General features: G+C 36.1%; 1 protein-coding gene across 1 annotated transcript in view; it reads left to right on the top strand.

Moving 5' to 3' along the window:
- IL1RAPL1 (interleukin 1 receptor accessory protein like 1) overlaps positions 1-21,491 on the top strand; it is a 1,360,593-nt gene that overhangs the window by 1,045,653 nt on the left and 293,449 nt on the right. The window contains exon 6 of the mRNA XM_081794008.1: positions 2,936-3,010. Coding sequence (XP_081650134.1) covers positions 2,936-3,010 — 75 coding nt within the window. The remainder of the gene's footprint in view (positions 1-2,935; positions 3,011-21,491) is intronic.

Below are 21,491 nucleotides of genomic sequence, written 5' to 3'. Positions count from 1 at the left end.
CTTTACCTGTGAAGAAATTAAGAAGGCTTTGTGTTTGTGTGGGTTCCTTTTGTTTGGCTATTAACATTCCTGCATTTGTTTGTGAGTCCTGTCTTCTCTCCATTCAATTCGACTAATATTCACCATAAGGTGTCAAAAACATTCTCGTAATGGATGATTCAGCCTATGTCCTTTATTGGTGGCAGCAAAATTGGTCACTCTCAAATGAATGCTGAGCTGAGCTACATCTTTGCTGTAACAGTCACTTCTTTTCACAGTTATTTTGCCATTGTGTCAGACCTATAGTTCAGCTGTTGTACTATCTGGTAGTTTCCATTCACTTTTAACAAAGATAGGTGAATCATACTAGAAGCATGTGTAACTGATAAATAAACTGTCATAGCGTAATATCAAAACATGACACACCAGACTATACAGTAAGAGTGTTCTGCTCTCAGTTGAGGTTACTTAGCTGCACATTTTTGCTCTCTTAACAGATTGCTCACACCTTGAGGCGAAACCTGCACAGAGCCATAGCACTCGCTTGACAGAATATTCCAGGAGCAAGTCACAAAGAATTGGGAGGCAGAGATCTAGCGAGGACTCTAGCTTCCATGTTCTTTTCACACCCCAGATCATGCATCTCTAAAACAAGGGGGTTGAGTCAGCCCAGATTTTTAATTACTTTTAACTTCTGATTATTGTAAAATACAAGGGCAGGAACCAGAGATATCCCAAAACCCCATCACATTGCCTACCACATTATAGTGTCCATATGTATCAGTTGAAATGAATTGATTTTTTTTGGGGGGTGGGATGAAAACCTTAGGTGAAATACTGGTGTATATATAAGATGACTAAAAGCAAAACTACTTTTGGGGGAGAGGGGTACAGCAAGTCAAGCCACACAGAACACCCTTTATCTCAATCTTCACTTCTCCTGCCTGGAGGGGCACTATGGGAATCGCAGGGCTTTAGGGAACACGATTTAAAAATCAAAGGATTTAATAAGCATATGATTTTCTCTGGCTCCAACATTCTTTGATTCCTCTGGTAACTTGGAGTCATCACACAGGGAGTAATATGAAAGGTCTTAAAGATGTCACATTATGCCACAGGGTGGGTGGTGGGTTGAGGTAGAGAACCGCAAAGCCATTTTACATTTCTGAAATAATGTGCTGCATTTTGATTTTTATTATCTTTCTCCACAGTTTTTTTCTCTTACTGGAAATCAGTATGGGATGTGTTTGAACAGAGAACATTTCTCTCAGCTGCTTTCTGTAACAAACTGTTGGGTTGTCTACTTGTAACTGCATAATCACAAAATTTTATAAATTGACTTAACTTACTGAATAAGCCAGCTATTTTGATACCATAGTTGCTTTTGAAGTTTACTGAAATTATCTGATAACCCCGAGCCTAAGAAATGTGGCTTTTTGACCTATTAATGGTCAACTATTTTGCCAACATTTAGTGAATAGCCTGCTTATTTAGCTGGTCGGGGAATAAAAATGGGTTAATTTCACTTTAGGCAAGAAATAAGAGTAGGGTTAATCAGAGATGTCAAATCTTTGAGATGAATTTCAGAGTGATTTATGTCATCCCATTACCCCAACTTTCCTTTCCCCTTCATTCCCATTCCTGTGTTAAAGGCTAAGGAAGGTCAATGAATAATGCATTCAATTAGTTGCAAATAAAAGGTATTGATCTTATGTGAGGGTGGTCTCCCAAACCAAGACTCTTAAAACTCATCCCTGTTTTTCTGCGTTGGGGGGTGCATGATTCACTTGCACTGACTGTGTTTTCTGTTAAAGAGAGATGAAGGTGAGCTGCCAAAGCAGATTGAATTCTTGAATCCTCTGGCGATGAGGACACATAGCCAACTCCAGGCACCGCTGTCTAGATGAGCCTTCCTGTTATCACCCAAACTGGCATGTCCTCCTGGCAAGGAAGGAATAAAGCCCTCGAAGTGAAAACATTTTAGTTCAGCAACCCTTAATTGATCATTTCTGTACTTGTTACAGAGTGGAAGTTGCAGCGACAGGTTTCAAGGGACCTGGGAGATTCAATAAGAGAGGGTAGGGAGGGAGGCTTAATGAAGGAGAACTGCCTGTTTGTCTAAATTCCAGACAGTCTAGTTTAGCGAGGAATGAAGTCTGCAATGGGAAAACCTATCTTCAAGATGCTTAATAGTACACTCTTAGATCCATAGGCTGATAATTAATAAATCAATGAGAGTGCAGAGCAGAAATGTGTGGAAGCTGAAAAATCAAAGAGAGTATATCATGCAAATTAGCAACAAATACTACAAAATGTAATGGATAATAGTAATAAGGGGTTTTGAGTAAATGGAAGGTACCATTTCAAATATTATCTTGGGGAATGTTTATGTGCATGTTTGAGTGTGCAGCTTGTACTTGTACTAATTGAATGCCACATTGCTATCCCATTTAGAGACTGTGTGTGTAAGAAATACTTAATCTAATTCGTAAGTTATGGGTATGAGGCAGTGTGATCCAGGGTATGGAAACTTGGAAAGGGATTAAGAAGAATAAGACATTATGTCCCCCAAATCGTTGAAATGCACAATACAGATATCATGTGTAGCTTTAATTAACACAGGGAAAACATGGGGTACCCTTTAAAACAGAAAACAAGGTGCAAATGGAAAAATTTGATGAAGCACAGTCATATGTTCTTAAGGACTGGCCAATCCTGATTCGGACTTCAACAGTCATGTGACTGTCAATTTGGAAATGTTATATTTGACTTGTGTACAATCTAATAGCTTTTCAGCTCGCCTGAAGGTACTACCTGCAATATGTAAGTCATTACCTGGTAGAATGCTTTGACACACTACTGTGAGAATGAAAAATATTTGGGAAAATAAATTGTGTTCTATCATTCAGCTCATGCAGCATAACTATAAGTCTGTATCGTTATTATTGTTTTTCAGCCCCTCTGACTGATAAGCCACCCAAGCTTTTGTATCCTGTGGAAAGTAAACTGACAATTCAGGAGACTCAGCTGGGTGAGTAATTCCTTAATTCCAGTTAATACACTTCTCTCAATACAGTCTGACAGTTAATAAGCCTAGATTGTACCCTGATATAATACTCTAAGCTAAACTTATGTGTACTTAAAGGGAGCAAAATTAGAAAATACCAACAAACGTGGCCCATTCCATCCCCCACAGTGTATGCATTAGGACCAAGCTGGACATATGGATATAAGAACTCATATGTTTTTCAGGTGGTTGTTAGGAAATGAGATGGGCTGAAGGTTTTACTGGTGGCATTATGTTGTTGTTTTATAAGGCTTGAATTGGTTTTACAATGGGCACTATGGAACTCTTTGACTTACAATATACCATTAATACATTAAAATACAATTTTTGAAAATGGGGAGAAAAGGTACAGGTTCATTAAGATAAATGTGACTATCACAGTTAAAAATCATTTTTATCTAATCAAATGGAAAGGACATTATGCTACTTAAGTTATGGATAATATTTAATAAAATGTGACCAAGTGGCTTTTGGGTAAAGAACCAACAGGTTTAAGACATAAGAACGTGGACAAAATGCTTTGGTAAATATCCAGTTATCAACACATCGGAATCTGACATAATTATTTTAGGGTTCAGTCTAGAATTTCTAGTGGTTTATCTATGTTCAGTATAATTTTAACCATATAGTTATGTTTTTTAAGAAACTTCTTCCTACACTAACCACTTGACAGATGAAATGCTTTACTGTATACAACTAAAAAGGAATCGATAGCCCATCCCTTAAGTTATTAATGTTATTATTGTTTTTGGAGTGAGAATTTAGATTAAAATTGTAAATCATCTTTAAGATTACTGATGAACTTTGCGAATAGCATATTCAAAGCTACGGTGCAAAAAAAGGTGTGATGGTTTTAGAACCTATAAAATTATTATAGTCAACAGATTTCTAACATTGGATATATTTAGTAACTTAAGGCATGAGCATGTATAGGATTTATACAAGTCAGGGTATCAATATGCTTTTTTGATGGTAAACCCAAGCCCTTAAATTGATGGCATATACATGCAAGTATCATTAAGCATCATTAAGGCAATGTTTATGAAACAAACATAGATTAAAATTGCATCATGCTCTTTACTCATGTTATGGTATATTGAAGTATATTAGATTTTAGTGCTACTTTCTGAGGAAATTTTGAAATGTAGATTCTCCTGAGTGGCCACACTCATACAGACCTTTCAGTAACTCCAAAGAGTATGTATTTGTCAGGAGTTATATGAAACGTTCTTGGGAAAGAAGAAACGGTTTACGGTACCAGTTACCAAGTAGGAACATAGCGAAATTGAAATTAATTGTGGCTCTTTACTTGACAACATGATTAAAAGAATTGTATGATTGATGGTTGCCAATTGGGTTTCCCTATATTATCTAGTGTTCTCTCCGTTCTACTAATGTGTTCTACACAATGGAATCATTTGTAAAACTTTCTTTGTTAAAAAATACTTTTTATTGAACAAAAATTATAAAGACTAATCAAATAGTTGTGAAAGTATGAAAATTTCTTATGCAAATTGCAAGTTTCCACTGTATATTCATTTGAAGAAAGATGGGCATGTGTGTTAGCAAAATGCTCTGAGAAGTACCCTAACTCCTTTATTACCACTGCCAAAGGAACATGAGTTCTCTTTAAAAACCAAGTAACTAGAGACATCAACTTGGGATTTGAATTCTTTTAAACAACTTTTGTTTCATCGTACTTTCTGATTCCAGTTCTCAGTGTGTAGGATAAATTATTTACTAGTTAGAGAAATTTAACCAGAGTCCTTGAATTTTGGGACCAGCAGTAGATTTGAAAAAACTACCTTTGCGAATAGCATATTCAAAAGTGTTGTTACTGCAATAGTATTGGAGTAGGTGAACAGCTGATCACAAAGGGTAAGTGAAAATAGGAAGTAATCTTAAGGACAAAAAAAAAAAAAAAAAAACTCCAGGTGTCTAAAATATATTCATTTTCTACAATATGTACTTAGATTTTTTACCTCCTGGGGATTGAATTTTTGCCTTTTTAGATTTGAAAAAGCTGTCAATTTCAATAGGGCCAAATGTGTTATATCCTAAGAAAGGGGGACTGAATGAAGTTTCATGGGGCAGGAGTAAGGAGGATGGCCGGAACCAGGGATGGAGATCTTGGTGGTGCCTACTCTTAGGAGAAGGTGAGAATCTCCAAGAGTTTCACTGGCCGGAAGCTCAAGGGTCTGACTCAACCTTGTCCTAAATTGAGGCTTGACCTCAGAGGATAATAAAACTACCATATGGACTACATTCTAAGAACAATCATCAGTGACTACACAAAGCTGAGTTGGTATATGTCTGGTGACCTAACTTGAACGTCCTGGCAAACTTATGCACACATCCATCTGACCTTGATAACTATAAACCCATCAGTTCTCCAGTTTGTCTGTAAATATATAAAACTTAATAATAATAATGTTATAGATTAAATCATAAAATGCATGGATTTGTTTTCATCACCAGGTTCTCCTTCCTCTGCCATTTGTGGGCTGTGCCCACCTTTCCCTTTCTGTGTCCCTTGTGGCTTCCTATTCCTCCCAATTCCTTCATCTTCTCAAAAACTGGAAAGATTATGATAGCGATCATTTAAACCATTCCAGTGTAGAAAGGAAAAGGCACAAAGAAGCAAAGAACAAATATATATAATATAAATATATAATAGTAACTCAATTCATATAAAATATGTAAATTGGTGGGTTTGAATTTTAATCACTTTTAATGTGGTTACAGCCTAGCATTTCCACTCTAAGTGCCATCAGTGTGTTACTTTACAATGTGAGAAAAGAACTTTGTCCTTTTTGAATAACTTTCAGACATCAGCAAACGTCTGGACAGCACTTTCTTGGGTAAAATCCCAGAAATCATGCTGTACAATTCTGAAGGTCAGTCTAGGAGGTGAGCCTGACTTGATCCTTTCAAGGCGCGGTAATCAAGGGAATCAAAAGACAGATGCCGTAATCTTGCTAAGGTTGAGCCTTGAGGATGTCAGTCAAAGATGTGGCCTTCTCGTTATGGCCAGGAACCCATTTTCAGAACCTCCCAGGACAGAGGATGTTCATCATTACCAGACTTTCAAACTTTCACTTTATTTAAAGTTTGGTTTTTGCTTATAAAATAATTATACAGGTTACTGGTAGAAATTTTGAGAAATACAGGAAAAAAATCTTGTTTCTTTACGTTGTAGTAACATTCTGCTGCTTTTTTTTATTCCAGGTTTTATTTAAATTGTCGTTAGTTGACATATAGCGTAGTATTGGTTTCAGGAGTAGAATTTAGTGATTCACCACCTACGTATAATACCCAGTGCTCATCCTAACAAATGCTTTCCTTAATTAATGCCCATCACCCATTTAGCCCTTCCCCCCACCCCTCGCCTCTAGCAACCCTTAGTTTGTTCTCTATAGTTAAGTCTCTTATGGTTGTATTAAATATTAAATTAAATATTCTATTAAAAAAATACTAAACAGAAAATATTTTTTAATGGCCACATGATATCCATGTGAAGGTCCTATAATTTCATACGTATTGCTGGAAATTTGGATTTTTCCAAATTTCAGCATCCTAAATAATGATGTGGTGATCTTCACCTATACATTTTCCCTTAACTTTATAATTATTTCAACAGGTCACATTCCTGAAAGGAAAAATACTTGTAAAAGTAACTAATTTTATTAAAGTTTCTTGCTACATTTTCAGAATTCTTACCAAAGAAGTTGTATACACTCTCACCACAAGTATATAATGGCTATAATACATTTTAAAATCTTTTCAACTCAACTTGTTTAAACTAAAAAAAAAAAGGCTCACCCACTTCTCCCACTCTCTAGCCCCCCGCCTCTTGCAACTACCAGTCTGTTCCCTGAATCTTTGAACTTGTGTTTTGTTTCATTTTGGGTTTTGTTTTGTTTTGTTTTGTTTTTTTAGATTCCAAATGTAAGAGAGATCATACTTTTTCTCTGACTTATTTCACTTAGCTTAGTAGCCTCACAGTCCATCCAGGCTGTCACAAATTGCAAGATTTCAATCTTTTTAATGGCTGAGTAGTATTGCATTGTATATTTATACCACATCTTCTTTATCCATTCATCCACTGATGGACGCGGTTGTTTCCATATCATGACTATTGAAAACAATGCTGTAATGAACTTGCAGATGTATATATCTTTTCAAATTATTGTTTTCATTATCTTCATATGAATACCCTGAAGTGGAATTGCCAGCTCATATGGTAGTTTTTTTTAACTTTTAATTTTAACAAAATTTCAACAAAAATTTTTAATTTTTTGAGGAAACTCCGTACTGTTTTCCATAGTGGTTGCACCCATTTACATTCCCACCAGCAGTGCACAAGGTTCCCTTTTTTCAACATCTTTGTCAACATTTATTATTTGTTGTCTTTGTGATAGTAGCCTTTCTGACAGGTATGAGGTGATTTCTCATTGTGGTTTTGTATGCATTTCCCTGATGATTAATAATGTGGAGCATCTTTTTATGTTCCTGTTGGTCATTTGTATGCCTGCTTTGAGCAATGTCTATTCAGATCTTCTGTCAACTTTTAAAATCACTTTGGGGGTGTTTTTATTGTTGGTATTATTAAGTTGTCTGAGTTCTTTGTATATTCTGAATATTAGCTCCTCAGAGACATGATTTGTAATTATTTTCTCTGATTCATTAGGTTTCCTTTTTGTTCTGTTAATGGCTTCCTTTGCCATGCAGAAGCTTTTTAGTTTGATGTTATCCCACTTGTATATTTTTGCCTTTGTTTCTTTTGCTTTTGGGGTCAGATCCAAAAATTCCATGTCAAAACCAATATCAAGGAGCCTTTGTTTTCCTTTCGAAGTTTTATGGTTTCAAGTCTTACATTCAAGCTGGTAACCCATTTTGAGTTAATGTTTGTGTATGGTATAAGATAGAAATCCAGTTTTCCCAATACCATTTATTAAAGAGATTGTCTTTTTCCCATTGTATACTGCTTGGCTCCATTTTCATAAATTAATAGACTGTATACGTGGGGGGTCATTTCAGGGCTCTCTATTCTTTTCCGTTGATCTGTGTCTGTTCTTATGCCAATACATACTTCTTAATTACTCTAATTCTCTAACATAGTTTGAAATCCGGCATGATTCCTCCAGCTTTGTTCATCTTTATCAAGATGGCATTTGCTATTGGTAGTCTTTTGTGGTTCCATACAAATTTTAGGATTGATTGTTCTATTTTTGTGAAAAATCCAATTGGAATTTTATAGGGATTGCATTAAATCTGTATGTTGCTTTGGGAAGTTTGGAGATTTTAACAATATTAATTCTTCCAATCCATGAACACGGAGTATCTTTTTACTTATATATTTATTTATTTTTGTCTTCAATTTATTTCATTAATGTCTTACATTTTTCAATATACAGGTCTTTCACTTCCTGGGTTAAACTTATTCCTAGGTATTTCATTCTCTTTGATGTAGTTGTAAGTGGGATTGCTTTCTTAATACCTCTTTCAGAGAGTTAATTATTAGTGTGTTTAGAAAAGCAACAAATTTGTGTGTGTTGATTTTGTATCCTGCAACTTTACTCAATTCATTTATTAGTTCTAACAGGTTTTACAGTTTAGAGTTCTAATGAATATAATAACTTTTTAACCTTTGATAAGATCAATAACATCATACATCTTTGTAATGGAGTGTTTTTGAAGGAAAAGTCAGTTTCCTTTTTTTAGGAATTACTTCTTCCTCTCCCTTCTTACCTCTTTCTCTCACTCTCTACTCATTGCATACAAGTGGCTTTTCCTTTTTCAGAATTAGCCACATTTGGAGGATTTCAAATGAATCTAGTCTGTTTAGGCAAATGCCTATGGTTGATGAAATATGGAAACCTAATTGAATGTTTACATTCTCTGCTTTCTTCTCCTGCTTATACTAACACTCAACTGAGAACTTTCTCTAGATTCTATGTCTCTTAATAAAGCTCACAGTAATCTGATAATGTACTGTAGGCACAGGAAATGCCAATACATACTAATTGATGACATGGTGTGCATGCCACAAAAGGCACACATCTCCAAATTTTCTGTAAAAGAAAATAATGACACTGAATTGAGTAATCTGCTCAGTATTGCTCTTATTTTTCTTTAATATCTAATATGTTTGTTAACTTTGTTAAAAAAACAAACACTTCTATATCTGAGGAAATAAGAATTCCCCACATGTTAACCTGCAGAGGAAAGTGGTTGATGACAATATTGAAACTTCAGATTTTTCGTTATCTGTCCAAGTAAAGAGACACACATACATGTAACTATCCAATTTAGCTACAGGCTAATTAAAATAAAATGGCACACTGGAACTTAACTAGCACATCTTGCCCTATTTTACCATATTATAGTTTGCAAAATTTTAAATTTCAACTAGACTGAAGGAAAAATGTTCATATCTTATATAATAGATCCTGACTGATATCTTTATAGGAAAACTCCTTGTCATGCAAATGATACATTCAATTTACTGTGATGCTAAAATAATTAGTTATTGAAAACATGCTCAACTTCATTGCTTTTTCTTTAGTAGAGTTGACACACGATATTGCATTAGTTTCACGTATACAACATAGTGATTCATCAACTGAATACATTATGCTGGGCTCACTACAAGTGTAACTACCATCTGTCACCATACAACACTATTACGATACAATTGACTATATTCCCTTGTACTGTATCTTTTATTCCCATGACTTATTCATTCCATAACTCAGAGCCTTATATGTCCTGGAACTATGTATATAAATATATTGTGCCTGGAATGTGTTTTACTACAAATACACTAGTTGAATTTTTTAAGTTTATTTATTTTGAAAGAGAGAGAGAGAGAGAGAGAGAGAGAGAGAGGATCCTAAGCAGGCTGTGTGCCGCCAGCTCAGAGCCCAGTGTAGGACTCGAACTCATGAACCGTGATATCATGACCTAAGCTGAAACCAAGAGCTGGACACTTAACCACTGGAGCCACCCACGAGCCCCACTAGTTGAGTTTTTAATCCAAGGAGACACGATAGGGAATTATTATCTAATATTTGCTAGCTAGGTGTATATTTTAAAAACTTGAAACAAAGCATATTTTTCTGAATAGTTACTACTCTGACTAAAATTGCGAAGCCTCTTTGCTTCCTTTTTCAGGGAGGGAAATACAGTAAAACCTTGGATTGCAAGTAAGTTGTTCTGTGAGTGTTCCGTAAGACAAGCAAACATTTCTAATAAATTTTAACTTGGTGAATGAGCGATGTCTTGCAATACAAGCCGTCCGTGATGCCAAATGTCACATGACCACAACTGAGCCAATGGTTCTTGAAATTCACTTTAATATACAAGTGTTTATGGATTACCAGCATGTTTCCGGAATGAATTATGCTTGCAAACCAAGATTTTACTGTACTTATTATCAGTATCTTAGAAACAAGGAGCAATTCAGGTGTTCAATTTGATACGTAATTCTGAAAGTGGCGTATAATACTGTTGATGCTAAAAAAAATACTTTGTTGCTGAGTCATGAAAGTGATGCATACATATAGGACCTTCGTTTCCAAGAGGTAGGGAAGTTAGTGTTGACTGAGTTTGTCCATCCACATTTACTCTTCTTGTTGTTTTTGGCTTTGTTCTTATTGCCACATAGGGAATTTACAAGACATTTTTTCACTGACAAACTCGTATAAAATAACCCATAAAACTTTCCTTTCACTCTGGATGAAAACATGTATATCCACGGTCCAAGTCTTAGATGAAAAATGATGTACTTGTTGCCAGCTTAAGAAAGATGGGCAGATCAACATGGCTCTATTGACTGACATAAAGCTTGTTAGGCATAAATTGGAGCTTCTGGACAAATAGGCATCATAATTAAAGCATGTAAAAGCAAATAAAGACTGGTATTATAATTATATAAAGTGATGGCATTCAGTTCTACTCAATCCAAATTTATCATGCCATGATAAATGAAAGTAATAACTTTTGACAGCTGTTGTGGTCTGATAGCTTACTTTTGCAAGCAAAAGCGCCTTAAAAATTATGATTCTAACCTGAGGAGAAATATTTCTCATATCAGTATTTAGTTACTATTTCATATCCTTAAGCAAATGAGAAATCAACAAATGGAACCTACTGTTAGTGTTCTAGGATCATTATATGCCGCAATTTATACGAATCTCACAGATTTCAAAATCAAAGTCTTCTTTTAGCGCTAGAGAGGAGAAATAGGCTGGGTAAAAATGCAACTTGAATGTTTGCATTAAAAATTGCTATCTAAGCAGAAGTCACACTTCCTTTTTAAGTGTTAAATGCTCAAGGTCTAATGCTTGACAGGCTTGAAACCCAAAGAAAGATGGAGATGGAGGGTAGAACAGCTGCTATGGGTCACTGATATCTGAAAATTTGGAAGGCAGCTGAAGTGCTTGTTAAGATGCATTAAAAACTGGAATAGAGACCATGTAAGTGCGCCTGCTTTTTCTTACCTTGGAAAGGGGGCGGAAGGGGGAGAAGATGGGAAGAAAGAAAAGATCCAAGAGAAAGTGTTGCCACAAAACCAATACAGAGAGTTCATTGAAATTCCCAGATTTTGGTCTAGTTCCAGTCTAGTTTGTTGGACTTGGACACGAATCATGCAGATTACTCTTTTGTTATAAGACGGAGAGTAAGTACTATTTTATATGTTGTTGACTAGATATGTATAATTCTTCACAACTCTAAATTTAGGAATTGTATGAAGTAGAGGGGCTTTGGTAGTTATCAAGTCAAATCTTTCCTTTAACTGATGAGAAAACAGAGACCAAAAATTCCTATATGCTTTTATATCTCAAATTTTACAAAAAGAAAATGTAATATCATTGTTACGGTTTTATTATTGTTGTTGTTCAATTGTTTTGGTTATGATAAAAAGGAGGCGTGTGACACCAATTCCCATTTCAGCACATTCTGTCACACAGACCTAGATGACAGTCCAGCTCTGCCACTTACTACTAGTATAACCTTGAACAAGCAGCCCTCATTTACCTAAGTGATAAAAAAAGCACTATGATAAGACACGTCTATGGAGTTAGTGTGGGTATAAAATGAGATAATGCATGTAAAGATTAGTGCATTGCCTGGTATATATTAAGTAGTCAGTACCTCCTTGCTGCTAGTAGTTGAGGTTATTTTTTTTTTAAGTTTACTTATTTATTTTGAGAGAGAGAGAGCAAGCATGAGCAGGGGAAGGGCAGAGAGAGGGAGAGAGAGAGTATCCCAAGCAGGCTTCCCACAGTTAACACAGAGCCCAACGCGGGGCTCGATCCCACAAGCTGTAAGATCATAACCTGAGCCGAAATCAAGAGTCAGCCACTGAACGGACTGAATTACCCAGGCACCCAGTAGTTGAGATATTTTAATGCTATGTATCGAATGCTGTATATAGAAGGTCCCTGAAATGCATTTTGCATGCCAATGATTACTTGATCATGTTTCTATTCTTACTAGTGTAACATACTTTGGTAGCAGATGTGGGCTTCATTATAGGATGGATAATATTTTAGAAAATTAATTTCTATCTCCCCTCTAAGAACAACATGCGCACTAAGTTTTTCTACTGAAATTAGATTTTATCTTAAAGACATTACTGATTTTAGATTACTTACTTCTTCAACAAGTCTACCCAAGTGCATATAGTAAATACATAGTTCTTTTTTTTAATTTTTTTTTAACGTTTTATTTAATTTTGAGACAGGGAGAGGCAGAGCATGAACAGGGGAGGGTCAGAGAGAGGGAGACACAGAATCCGAAACAGGCTCCAGGCTCCGAGCCGTCAGCACAGAGCCCGAGGCGGGGCTCGAGCTCACGGACCACAAGATCATGACCTGAGCCTGAGTCGGCCGCTTAACCGACTGAGCCACCCAGGCGCCCCAGTAAATACATAGTTCTAACAGAAGAAAAGTATTCCCCTTTTTTTTTTTAATGACCGTGTAATGGACACTATGCCCACAAATATATAAATGACCATCAAGGAGAAAGTAAGATTGAAAAACATTATTTTTCTAAACTAAAGAAACTCAGATATAATATTCTTAAGACAAAGGACGTGAGGATAATTTTACAAAACAGAGCATCAAACCATTATGTCTGTCAAGTTCCTCCTGAAGGTTTTGGCGATAGTCATATTCATTTTACAGAAAAATACTGCTCTTCCTCTGACAAGCACCTTTATCACAAAGCTTTCCGAGTCATTCGTAATGATTGAAGTTTACTAGCATAGAAACATGCAGTGAGTATCCTATGTTAACAAGAGCTCCTTTTGAATTCGCAAAGTAAATGCCAATTTATCAGAAATAAACCTATCAAAAGACATTGTGGTGCAGAATACTAAAAGAGGTTTCAGAATAAGAGTATGTACCACATGACTGACGTTCATTAAAACAGAAACTATAAAAAGACCCGTATCATTTAAAATTTGAATATAAAGAGAGATGTTCATCTATAAATTTCCTCCTGAATTTTGGCTAAATAACTGAGCATTCCTAAATTATATGCAGACTCTTCGTGAAAAATAACTTGTTCTTGAATATGATTATGAAAATAGGATACCACTATTTTATGGTTTAACGTTAAAACACTTAGCATTCCAGTCATATCATACTCTACTAACTTAATATGTTCCTACAGATTTGTGGGTAAATTGAAACATCATAATTTCTGAGAAGTTGTTCCTTTCATTTTTGATTGATCTTTAATTAGTAGTGGCTTAACATGTCAGTTTTAAGAGGCTCTGTCCCCCAGTCTCTCTTAAGCAGCTAATGATCAATGAAAGATTTATATGCACAAGAGAAATACGCTATTTAAAGAAACTCTGTGGTGAATCATTTTATATAAGAATCCTTTTGTAATTGGGGCGCCTGGGTGGCTCAGTCGGTTGAACGCCGGACTTCAGCTCAGGTCATGATCTCACACTCTGTGAGTTCGAGCTCCGCGTGGGGCTCTGTGCTGACAGCTCGGAGCCCAGAGCCTGCTTCGGGTTCTGTGTCTCCCTTTTTCTCTGCCCCTCCCCTGCTCATGCTCTGTCTTTCTCTGTCTCAAAAATAAATAAGAACATTAAAAAAAATTTTTTTTTAAAGAATCCTTTTGTAATTGAAGAATCACCCCCATAACTTTTCTCTGTGGTAGCTCACAGTTTTACATTTTTCTGAGATGAGGTTCATCCATATGAAACTGCAAGCGTTATTTCTCACTAACCCTGGTAAAGGATCAGCCGCCCATCACTTCATATGACTTCCCCTTGTCTACCAGTGAAAACTCACGTCCCCATTGTGGCGTTTTGCCTTCTCACTGAGGAAATATTAAATTTTATTCACCGGCTTCAGAATGAACAATATTTTCTTTTCATCTAATTCTTTGAAAATTGCTGTGGTAGTGTAGACTATTTGACCGGAATATCTCAGGTTCACTTATGACAAAACACTTTATTGTCCTAAGGGAGACACTTTGAAGGCCATCGTACTACCTTCTTTGCCTTGGTTTTGTTGAAATGTCCCCTAAAGGATGACTGTCAGTGGTGTCATTTGTTTTCCCACATCTATAATTTTGATGAGAGTTCTTATTTCCAAGTTTAAAGGGAGCATTTTGTATTTTGATTCCTCTGGAATTTATATGGCCTTTTACATTACATCCTTCAGCTGATCACTTAATTTTTTCTAAATGTATTCATATCTTTTAGGAATGATTTTCTTTTTAATAGGACAATATATATATACAATGATGCGTATATGATATATATACAAGGAAATTGTAGATTTGAAATTGTATATTCAACTTGATGAAATTGAAATTTGATGTGCTACTTTCTGAATGCCTAAACATTCACCTTTTAAGATGTGCCTAAATGGTACACTCCAAAGATGCAGGATAAGCCCAAGGTATAGAATATCCAGAAGGCTTTAAAACCTGAGTCTCACAGTGAAGTCTCCTGAAGAGGCCTCTTTTCCAATTCACTGCACACAAGACCGGTGTTACTTTCTCAGAAACAGTAAGGATTTTTAAAAATTTTCTAGTTTAAATTCGTAAAAATCTAGTTATAGCGTATATTATCCAATTGAATAATTTTTAAAAAGAAAATTAAAAGCTTATCAGAGTTTTTACTTTCCAAAATTCAACTGTATTTGAGAAGTCTTGCTTCATTGGTCTGGTCAGCAGGTACCTCCCGCTTCGCTCACTGGTCCACAGTGAGCCTGAAAGAAAGGCTTCAAGCTCCTTAGGATTCCAGAAGAGTCAGCAATTCCCTCACCCATTCAACTTCCTCGCAATGGTCTTATCAAGCTTATACAGGGTGCAAGCTTTCTCAGTCTCCAAGAATTTTTGTTTCTAGTTTAATAAAAGCAGGACACCCACCTCAGGCTTGCTTGCTGAAGAATTGTGTTTACAGAAACTTGGCAGCTCTTTGAGTAGGAAGAGAACAAAGGGAGGTGCGTTGCTTTTCTGGAAAAGTTAAATCGAACGCATCTTGTCACATCAAGCCATCACAAGAAACAGGAAACTTACGCTATGATGAGTTTCAGGAAAATTTGAGATTATTACTACAAATATTCAGTAAGAAGCCATTATGTGAAATAGCTTTGGGAAAGTTCAGTAAGTCTTTTTGTGTTCTCTTCTTTAAAAAACTTTTAGTGTTTCTGATGAATGCTGAATATCTGATTTGATAACGTCAATTATCTTGGCAACTTTAAGACTTTTAAGTCATCAATTAAAAATTTTAAATGCTTTCTGAATAATGTACCTCATTTTGGCTAAAATTACTTGAGATGCAATTAGACTATTATGCAGATGCAGTCTACTTATTATGTACAGCCTGTTTATAAGTAGTATGGATATTTGCTTCAGAATTATATGTCACATATTATATTTATAGAAAGACTTATACAAGGATTTTTTTAGATATAAATGTAATTTGTAGTGACTATTTTTCAGGGGAAAAAAACCCTTCTCTATTTCCCATGAACAATCTATTTTCCGTCCAATGCTATTTATTAGGATTTGCTACTAATTAGAGAGTGGGAGTAACATTTTTATATAATGAAGGATAAATAAAATAAATGAGTCTTATATTAGATGAATACATGAGCTGGTAGCTGCAGGTGAAGTTAAGTGTCACAGAGAACATCAGTTACTGTATGTGAAAGAAATGTCAAACCAAGAGAGAATTATATCATTGACAGATTCGGGGTAGACAGGTCTTTATTTTCTTTCAGTCACTATTATATGTGCATGAAATAAAATAGAGAATTGAGCAAGCAGAGAAACAATGTAGAAGGAAAATAATCCAAAAATGGTTCTTTTTTGTCTCAAATAGATGGCTATTTCAAGCAAGAGTTAATTTGCGGATTTTTTTTTTTTTTTTCTGATCAGCTTCCTGTGCCAAGACAATTTATGTTTAAGGAATCACAGGTTCTGATAGTGCATCACCAGGGCTCTGATCACAAGTGACAGGAATGGAACTGGCCTCAAGGATGAGTGGAACAATGCGCGAATTTTCTCCGTTTTTCTTCTCTGCCTCTCTCTGCATGTCACCATTTTTAGAGGCGGAACGTGGCAGGGTGTGGGCGAGCCCACAGGGTGAAAGCAGTGCTCTGCTCCGTTCTACCCAGGAGGAAAAGTAGAGTCTGGAAGTCTAGCTGGAGTTGGAGATTCTCTGAGGGGGAATTCCGATGGGCCTAGCTTAGGTCACAGATCTAAATTTTGAACAGATTGCTATGGCGTCACAGTGAGGTGCGTTAGCTCAGCCCTATCTCCCATGGCAGGAAAGCCTGTATGTCTATGTGAGTACATGAAGGTTGGGCGAGGGGTAGTAATGGGGCTTGTACCAAATGAAGGAGATGAAGCAATAGTTACTACAGGGGCCAAGTTTTCATATTCGGTATTCATTTTATGTAAAGTCCTTGGTTAGTCCACATCCTATTAATTTAGCTGCCATTTTTATTATGTCTCTTCATTAGCTTGGAGGGGCCGGAATTAGCCAGACTGATGCCTTTGAGTGCAGTCTCTGTCACGCTGAAAACTCTTCCTTTCCTTGCCTCTCCTCTCAGCCACTCCTGACATCCCCTCTGTGTCTGAGGTGCGTACTTAGCTCCACCTGCATTCACCTCACCGCTGTCTCTGTGTCTTATGTTGTCTCTCACCCTTGAGCCTAATGTCAACCCCAAACTAAATGTCAGCTTCCCGGCCGTTAAAGACATTTTCAGGTAAAAGGTATGGTTCCCAAAAAGATAGAAATGCTACATCTTGGCTTATACAGTAAAGTTCATGTAATATAAGTGAGTAGAGTAAGGTCAGGTATGATGTCATAAAGAGCATAGGTCCCACTTAAAGGAATCCGCATTCATTTTTGGATATTATATGGGTCTTGTAAAACACGTCTGGCACATGGTTTTAGTTTAATGGCCTCAATGTCTAGTCCCTTGGTTTGTAGATTTAGCGTTCGTATCAGCAAATACAGTGGCACTGTGGTGCCACCTTAAAAATCGTGTAGGTTTACAATAGGATCTGGATTCAGAATTGCTACCGTGTTCATGATCTATGAATGGGTTCTAATGTGCTATAGGTTGGAACGTGCTTCAGACTGATGTGTAACATGTTTGGAACAACTAACATAATAAGCTCCATCATCAGAGAATCAAGGAGTTAAGAGCAACACAGTTATAAAGGGAGAGTCACCCCATCAGGTGATATAGGAATCATGGAGTTAGAATCAAGTGATAAATTCTCTTTAGCAATCGGGCCCCACAGAAAGGTAATCATGCCTATTTTGTTATCACAGACTTGCTAAGTTAACAAAAGTAAAAACACCTATCAACTATGCCAGCAGACATTTTTACTTCTTTCTCCGCAAATTTTTCCTGGACGTATCTTTGCTTCTCGGGTGCCATACTTAAGAATGGGCAATATCTAATTTACTAGCAAAGACATACCAAGAAAAGGATGGACTATAGGATCTGTGATTATCCTGGCCTTATTAATTAGGGCTTACATGCAGTGGCCTTCATGAGTTTAATGCAGTCATCATTTCTATGTATAATCATCAGAGTCACGAGTTGAAGCAACAGAGAGTAGAAATCCTATAATGGACATAAGAATTTTGAGTTCAAAATACCAACAATTAAAATAAAATCCGTTTGTCAGACTCTTAGTTTTATTTTGGTCAGAAAATCATCTTTGTAAAATTGGAGTAATGCTAGATTCACTGCTTAAAAATATCATGTTTGCCTCTTGGCTCGAAGATAAAGGCCAGTCCCTTCACCATCTGATTCCGTTTTATCTTCATCATTTCATTTACCCTCCTACTAGGTTTATACTATGTGCCAGACGCTCTTGACCGTACCGTGGATTTCCATGAATCTACCCTTTGCACATGTAATGCCTGCCATTTGGAATTCCCTCTCCTGCCTCTATGCCCTGTGCCTATTTACTCAAATTTTAAGATGCATGTCAGTGTCAACTTTAAGACTTCCGCTCCTACTAGACAGAATTAAATAACACTTTTCAAGTACTAGCAAGTTTCTTTTTCACACTTTTGTTAGAGCATTTCTCTCATTTGGTGTATATATCATCATGCGTCAATTTCCCCTACCGCGCTTGGAACTCTTAAAGAAGGGGCTACCAAATTTTCATCTTCGCATCCTGAATGTATAGGTAAATACCTGATACGCAGAAATAAATGAATGAACAAATCATGTACCATTTACTCAGGTTTAGTACTCATAAATAAAATCCAACTTTATAACTCATCCTTTTCAGTAGCTATATACTACAGAGTAATAGAGCCACACTAAAACTGTTGGTTTTGATTTGATTGCCTGGTATGATTGAAGATCCTATTTTATGGATGAAGGAGACAGATTAAAAAAAGGGCCCAGGAGTCTGGCTGAGCTATGAAGATCTAACTGGGAAGCCCAGCAATAAATCAAATCCAAATCAGACAGAGGAGGAAACATCCAGTGGCCATTAAAGGTCAACAGATCAGTAAATAGGGGTTAAAAAAAATAGTTACTTATCACAGTTCAGCCAGGAAACTGGTCTGCGTTAGAGGGTTAACTGGCATCTTGAGTTTAACGCAGATCTGTAAAGTTTAGTCAAATAGACTTTATACTTTTAGGGGCCCAGAATAAGAGATGAGTTCACTAGTTCCATTTACTACTTTGTTATTGAGTGTCTACCAGGCACAAAGTCTGCTAAAACCTAGGTAGGTAGGTAGGTAGGTAGGTAGGTAGAAGCCTGTCTCCAAAGACTTGATATTACATTCTTGGTTAACCTCAGGGATGATCCTTGTTCCTCAAGAAGAGGCCAAGACTTTCTGTCCTTGTTTATAATTTCAGCCATGAGTGAATGACAGCTCCCCTTCAAAAGAGTATTTTAATCAACTAGAAAGTCAAGATGCTGTAGGGGCAGCTTTCCTTGATTAATGATCATAATTTCTCTTTTGCATTTGGAGTGTCTTGTATTTGCAAGGCATTTTCATATGGTGTCTCATTTCATCTTTTTAGTAGTCTGTTACATCTGTATTATGCCTCCATTTTACAGATTGTGACTGAAGCTTATATGCTGCACTCTTGGGATATTTCTATACACTAGTGTATTGATTATTGTTTCCTTCTTCATTCCTTTGTTAAATTCTAATTGTGAGCGCTGCTCTCTTGAATCCATGACCCTTCTGTAATGTTTAGAATGGTCTCATCTTTATGGACCACTTCATTTCTATTTTATCCCACTGTTAATAGATCCTGTGTCCTATCAAATAGAACATCCGGTAATAATGCTTGAATATGAACTTGTCCTTGAAATGTTTCTCAGGGTTTTTTTTTTTTCCTATTCAATTGCTTGTCGTCTGGATCTGCTTCTGTTCATCTCTGCCTCCTGTTTTTTCATTCCCATTTTTTTGTACTTCTGCCCTCTCAAGTACATTTTAACAGACACTTTTCTTCTTCCACTGATCTTCAAGCATGAAATTTCTTTTCAAGGCACTTAAGAAAATGGAAGTGGTTAGAGCATTCATGAACAGAATGTCTTGTGAGCTGCAAAAGTTAATGTGAGAAAAGCAGATAGAAGAGTGGCTAGTTCATCAGAGTTTTTGCTCTGTAAAAAGCAGCAAATTATAGTCTTTTCTTAAATAGCAAGCAAAAAGCAAGTGGTCTCATTTCATTTCTTAAAATAGGCAAAGTGAAACTAATTGATTTGTCAATTTGCTGTGACTATTAATTCCCTGCACCCAAAGTTGGCTTTTGTTAATTTAGGATTTACACTTTCTTTCTGAATATAATTATCTGACTATATATAGATAAGTAATTTAAAGCCAGCTAATGATTGTTTGAGCATTAAAGTTAAAAACTATCTAGACATTAGTAAATTATCCATTTAGAAAACCTGTAATAATTGGATCAAAATTAATTTTAGCTCAGAAGTTAAATTGTACTTAAGGTAATTTTATGACATTTACAGTGTATCTTGTATGTGGCTTGTAAAACCATATGTTCACTTTAAAGAACTTGATAAAGTTTTTATAGAAATAGAAATGCTTTTATAATGTAAATGTATGCTTCATTAACCTAATAAGGTAATTTGAAAGTTTTCCTTTGGGCTGACATTTACTAAGTCAAGGCCCCATAAGCATTCGTGTCACAAAACTTCCACCAATTGTGAAAATGATTATAAGAATGAAAGTAGCATAGTAACTAAGTGAACATTCTATTTTAAACTTCAGTAAGTCAAAGAATGTAAGCATTAATTTATTGCATTTTCACAGTAGCATAATATTGAGAATAAGATAGAGATTGACTTCATTGTAGCTTATGAGACTAGTTTCTCAATGGAGAGATATGACTTAGATTCTCAAAGGTTATTGAAATAATGATCAATTCAATCCTGAAATATGGAAGAGCATTTTACCTTCAGTTTGGTAATTCAGAACACATGTATTTTAATATGTTAACATTGTAAGTTGACATTTTCACTTTTAATTTATTTTCTTTTTTTTCTATAATTTATTCATTTCTTATAATTTACATCCAAGTTAGCACATGCTGCAACCATGATTTCAGGAGTAGATTCCTTAAGCCCCTTACCCAATTAGCCCATCCCCCTTCCCACAACCCCTCCAGCAACTCTCTGTTCTCCATATTTATGAGTCTCTTATGTTTTGTCCCCTCCCTGTTTTTATATTATTTTTGCTTACTTTATTTTCTTCCTTCAAATGAATAGGTCCTTGGTATTGTCACCTACTGACACAAGCCGTTGGGTCAGTCTTGCCACTGACTAATGAAGTGAGAATCGCAGTGGCCTTCACATCTTCATCTCCAGCTGTCTTTGGCAATGATTTATTTTATTTTATTTTTTTCTTTTATTTGAGAGAGAGGGCATGTGAGCAGCAAAGAGGGACACAGGGAGA

This window comes from Panthera onca, chromosome X (genome assembly GCF_046562875.1).
Source record: "Panthera onca isolate mPanOnc1 chromosome X, mPanOnc1 haplotype 2, whole genome shotgun sequence".
Taxonomy (NCBI): Eukaryota; Metazoa; Chordata; class Mammalia; order Carnivora; family Felidae; genus Panthera; species Panthera onca.
Note: the sequence above shows the minus strand (reverse complement) of the source record. Positions and strands in the feature narration are given on the sequence as shown.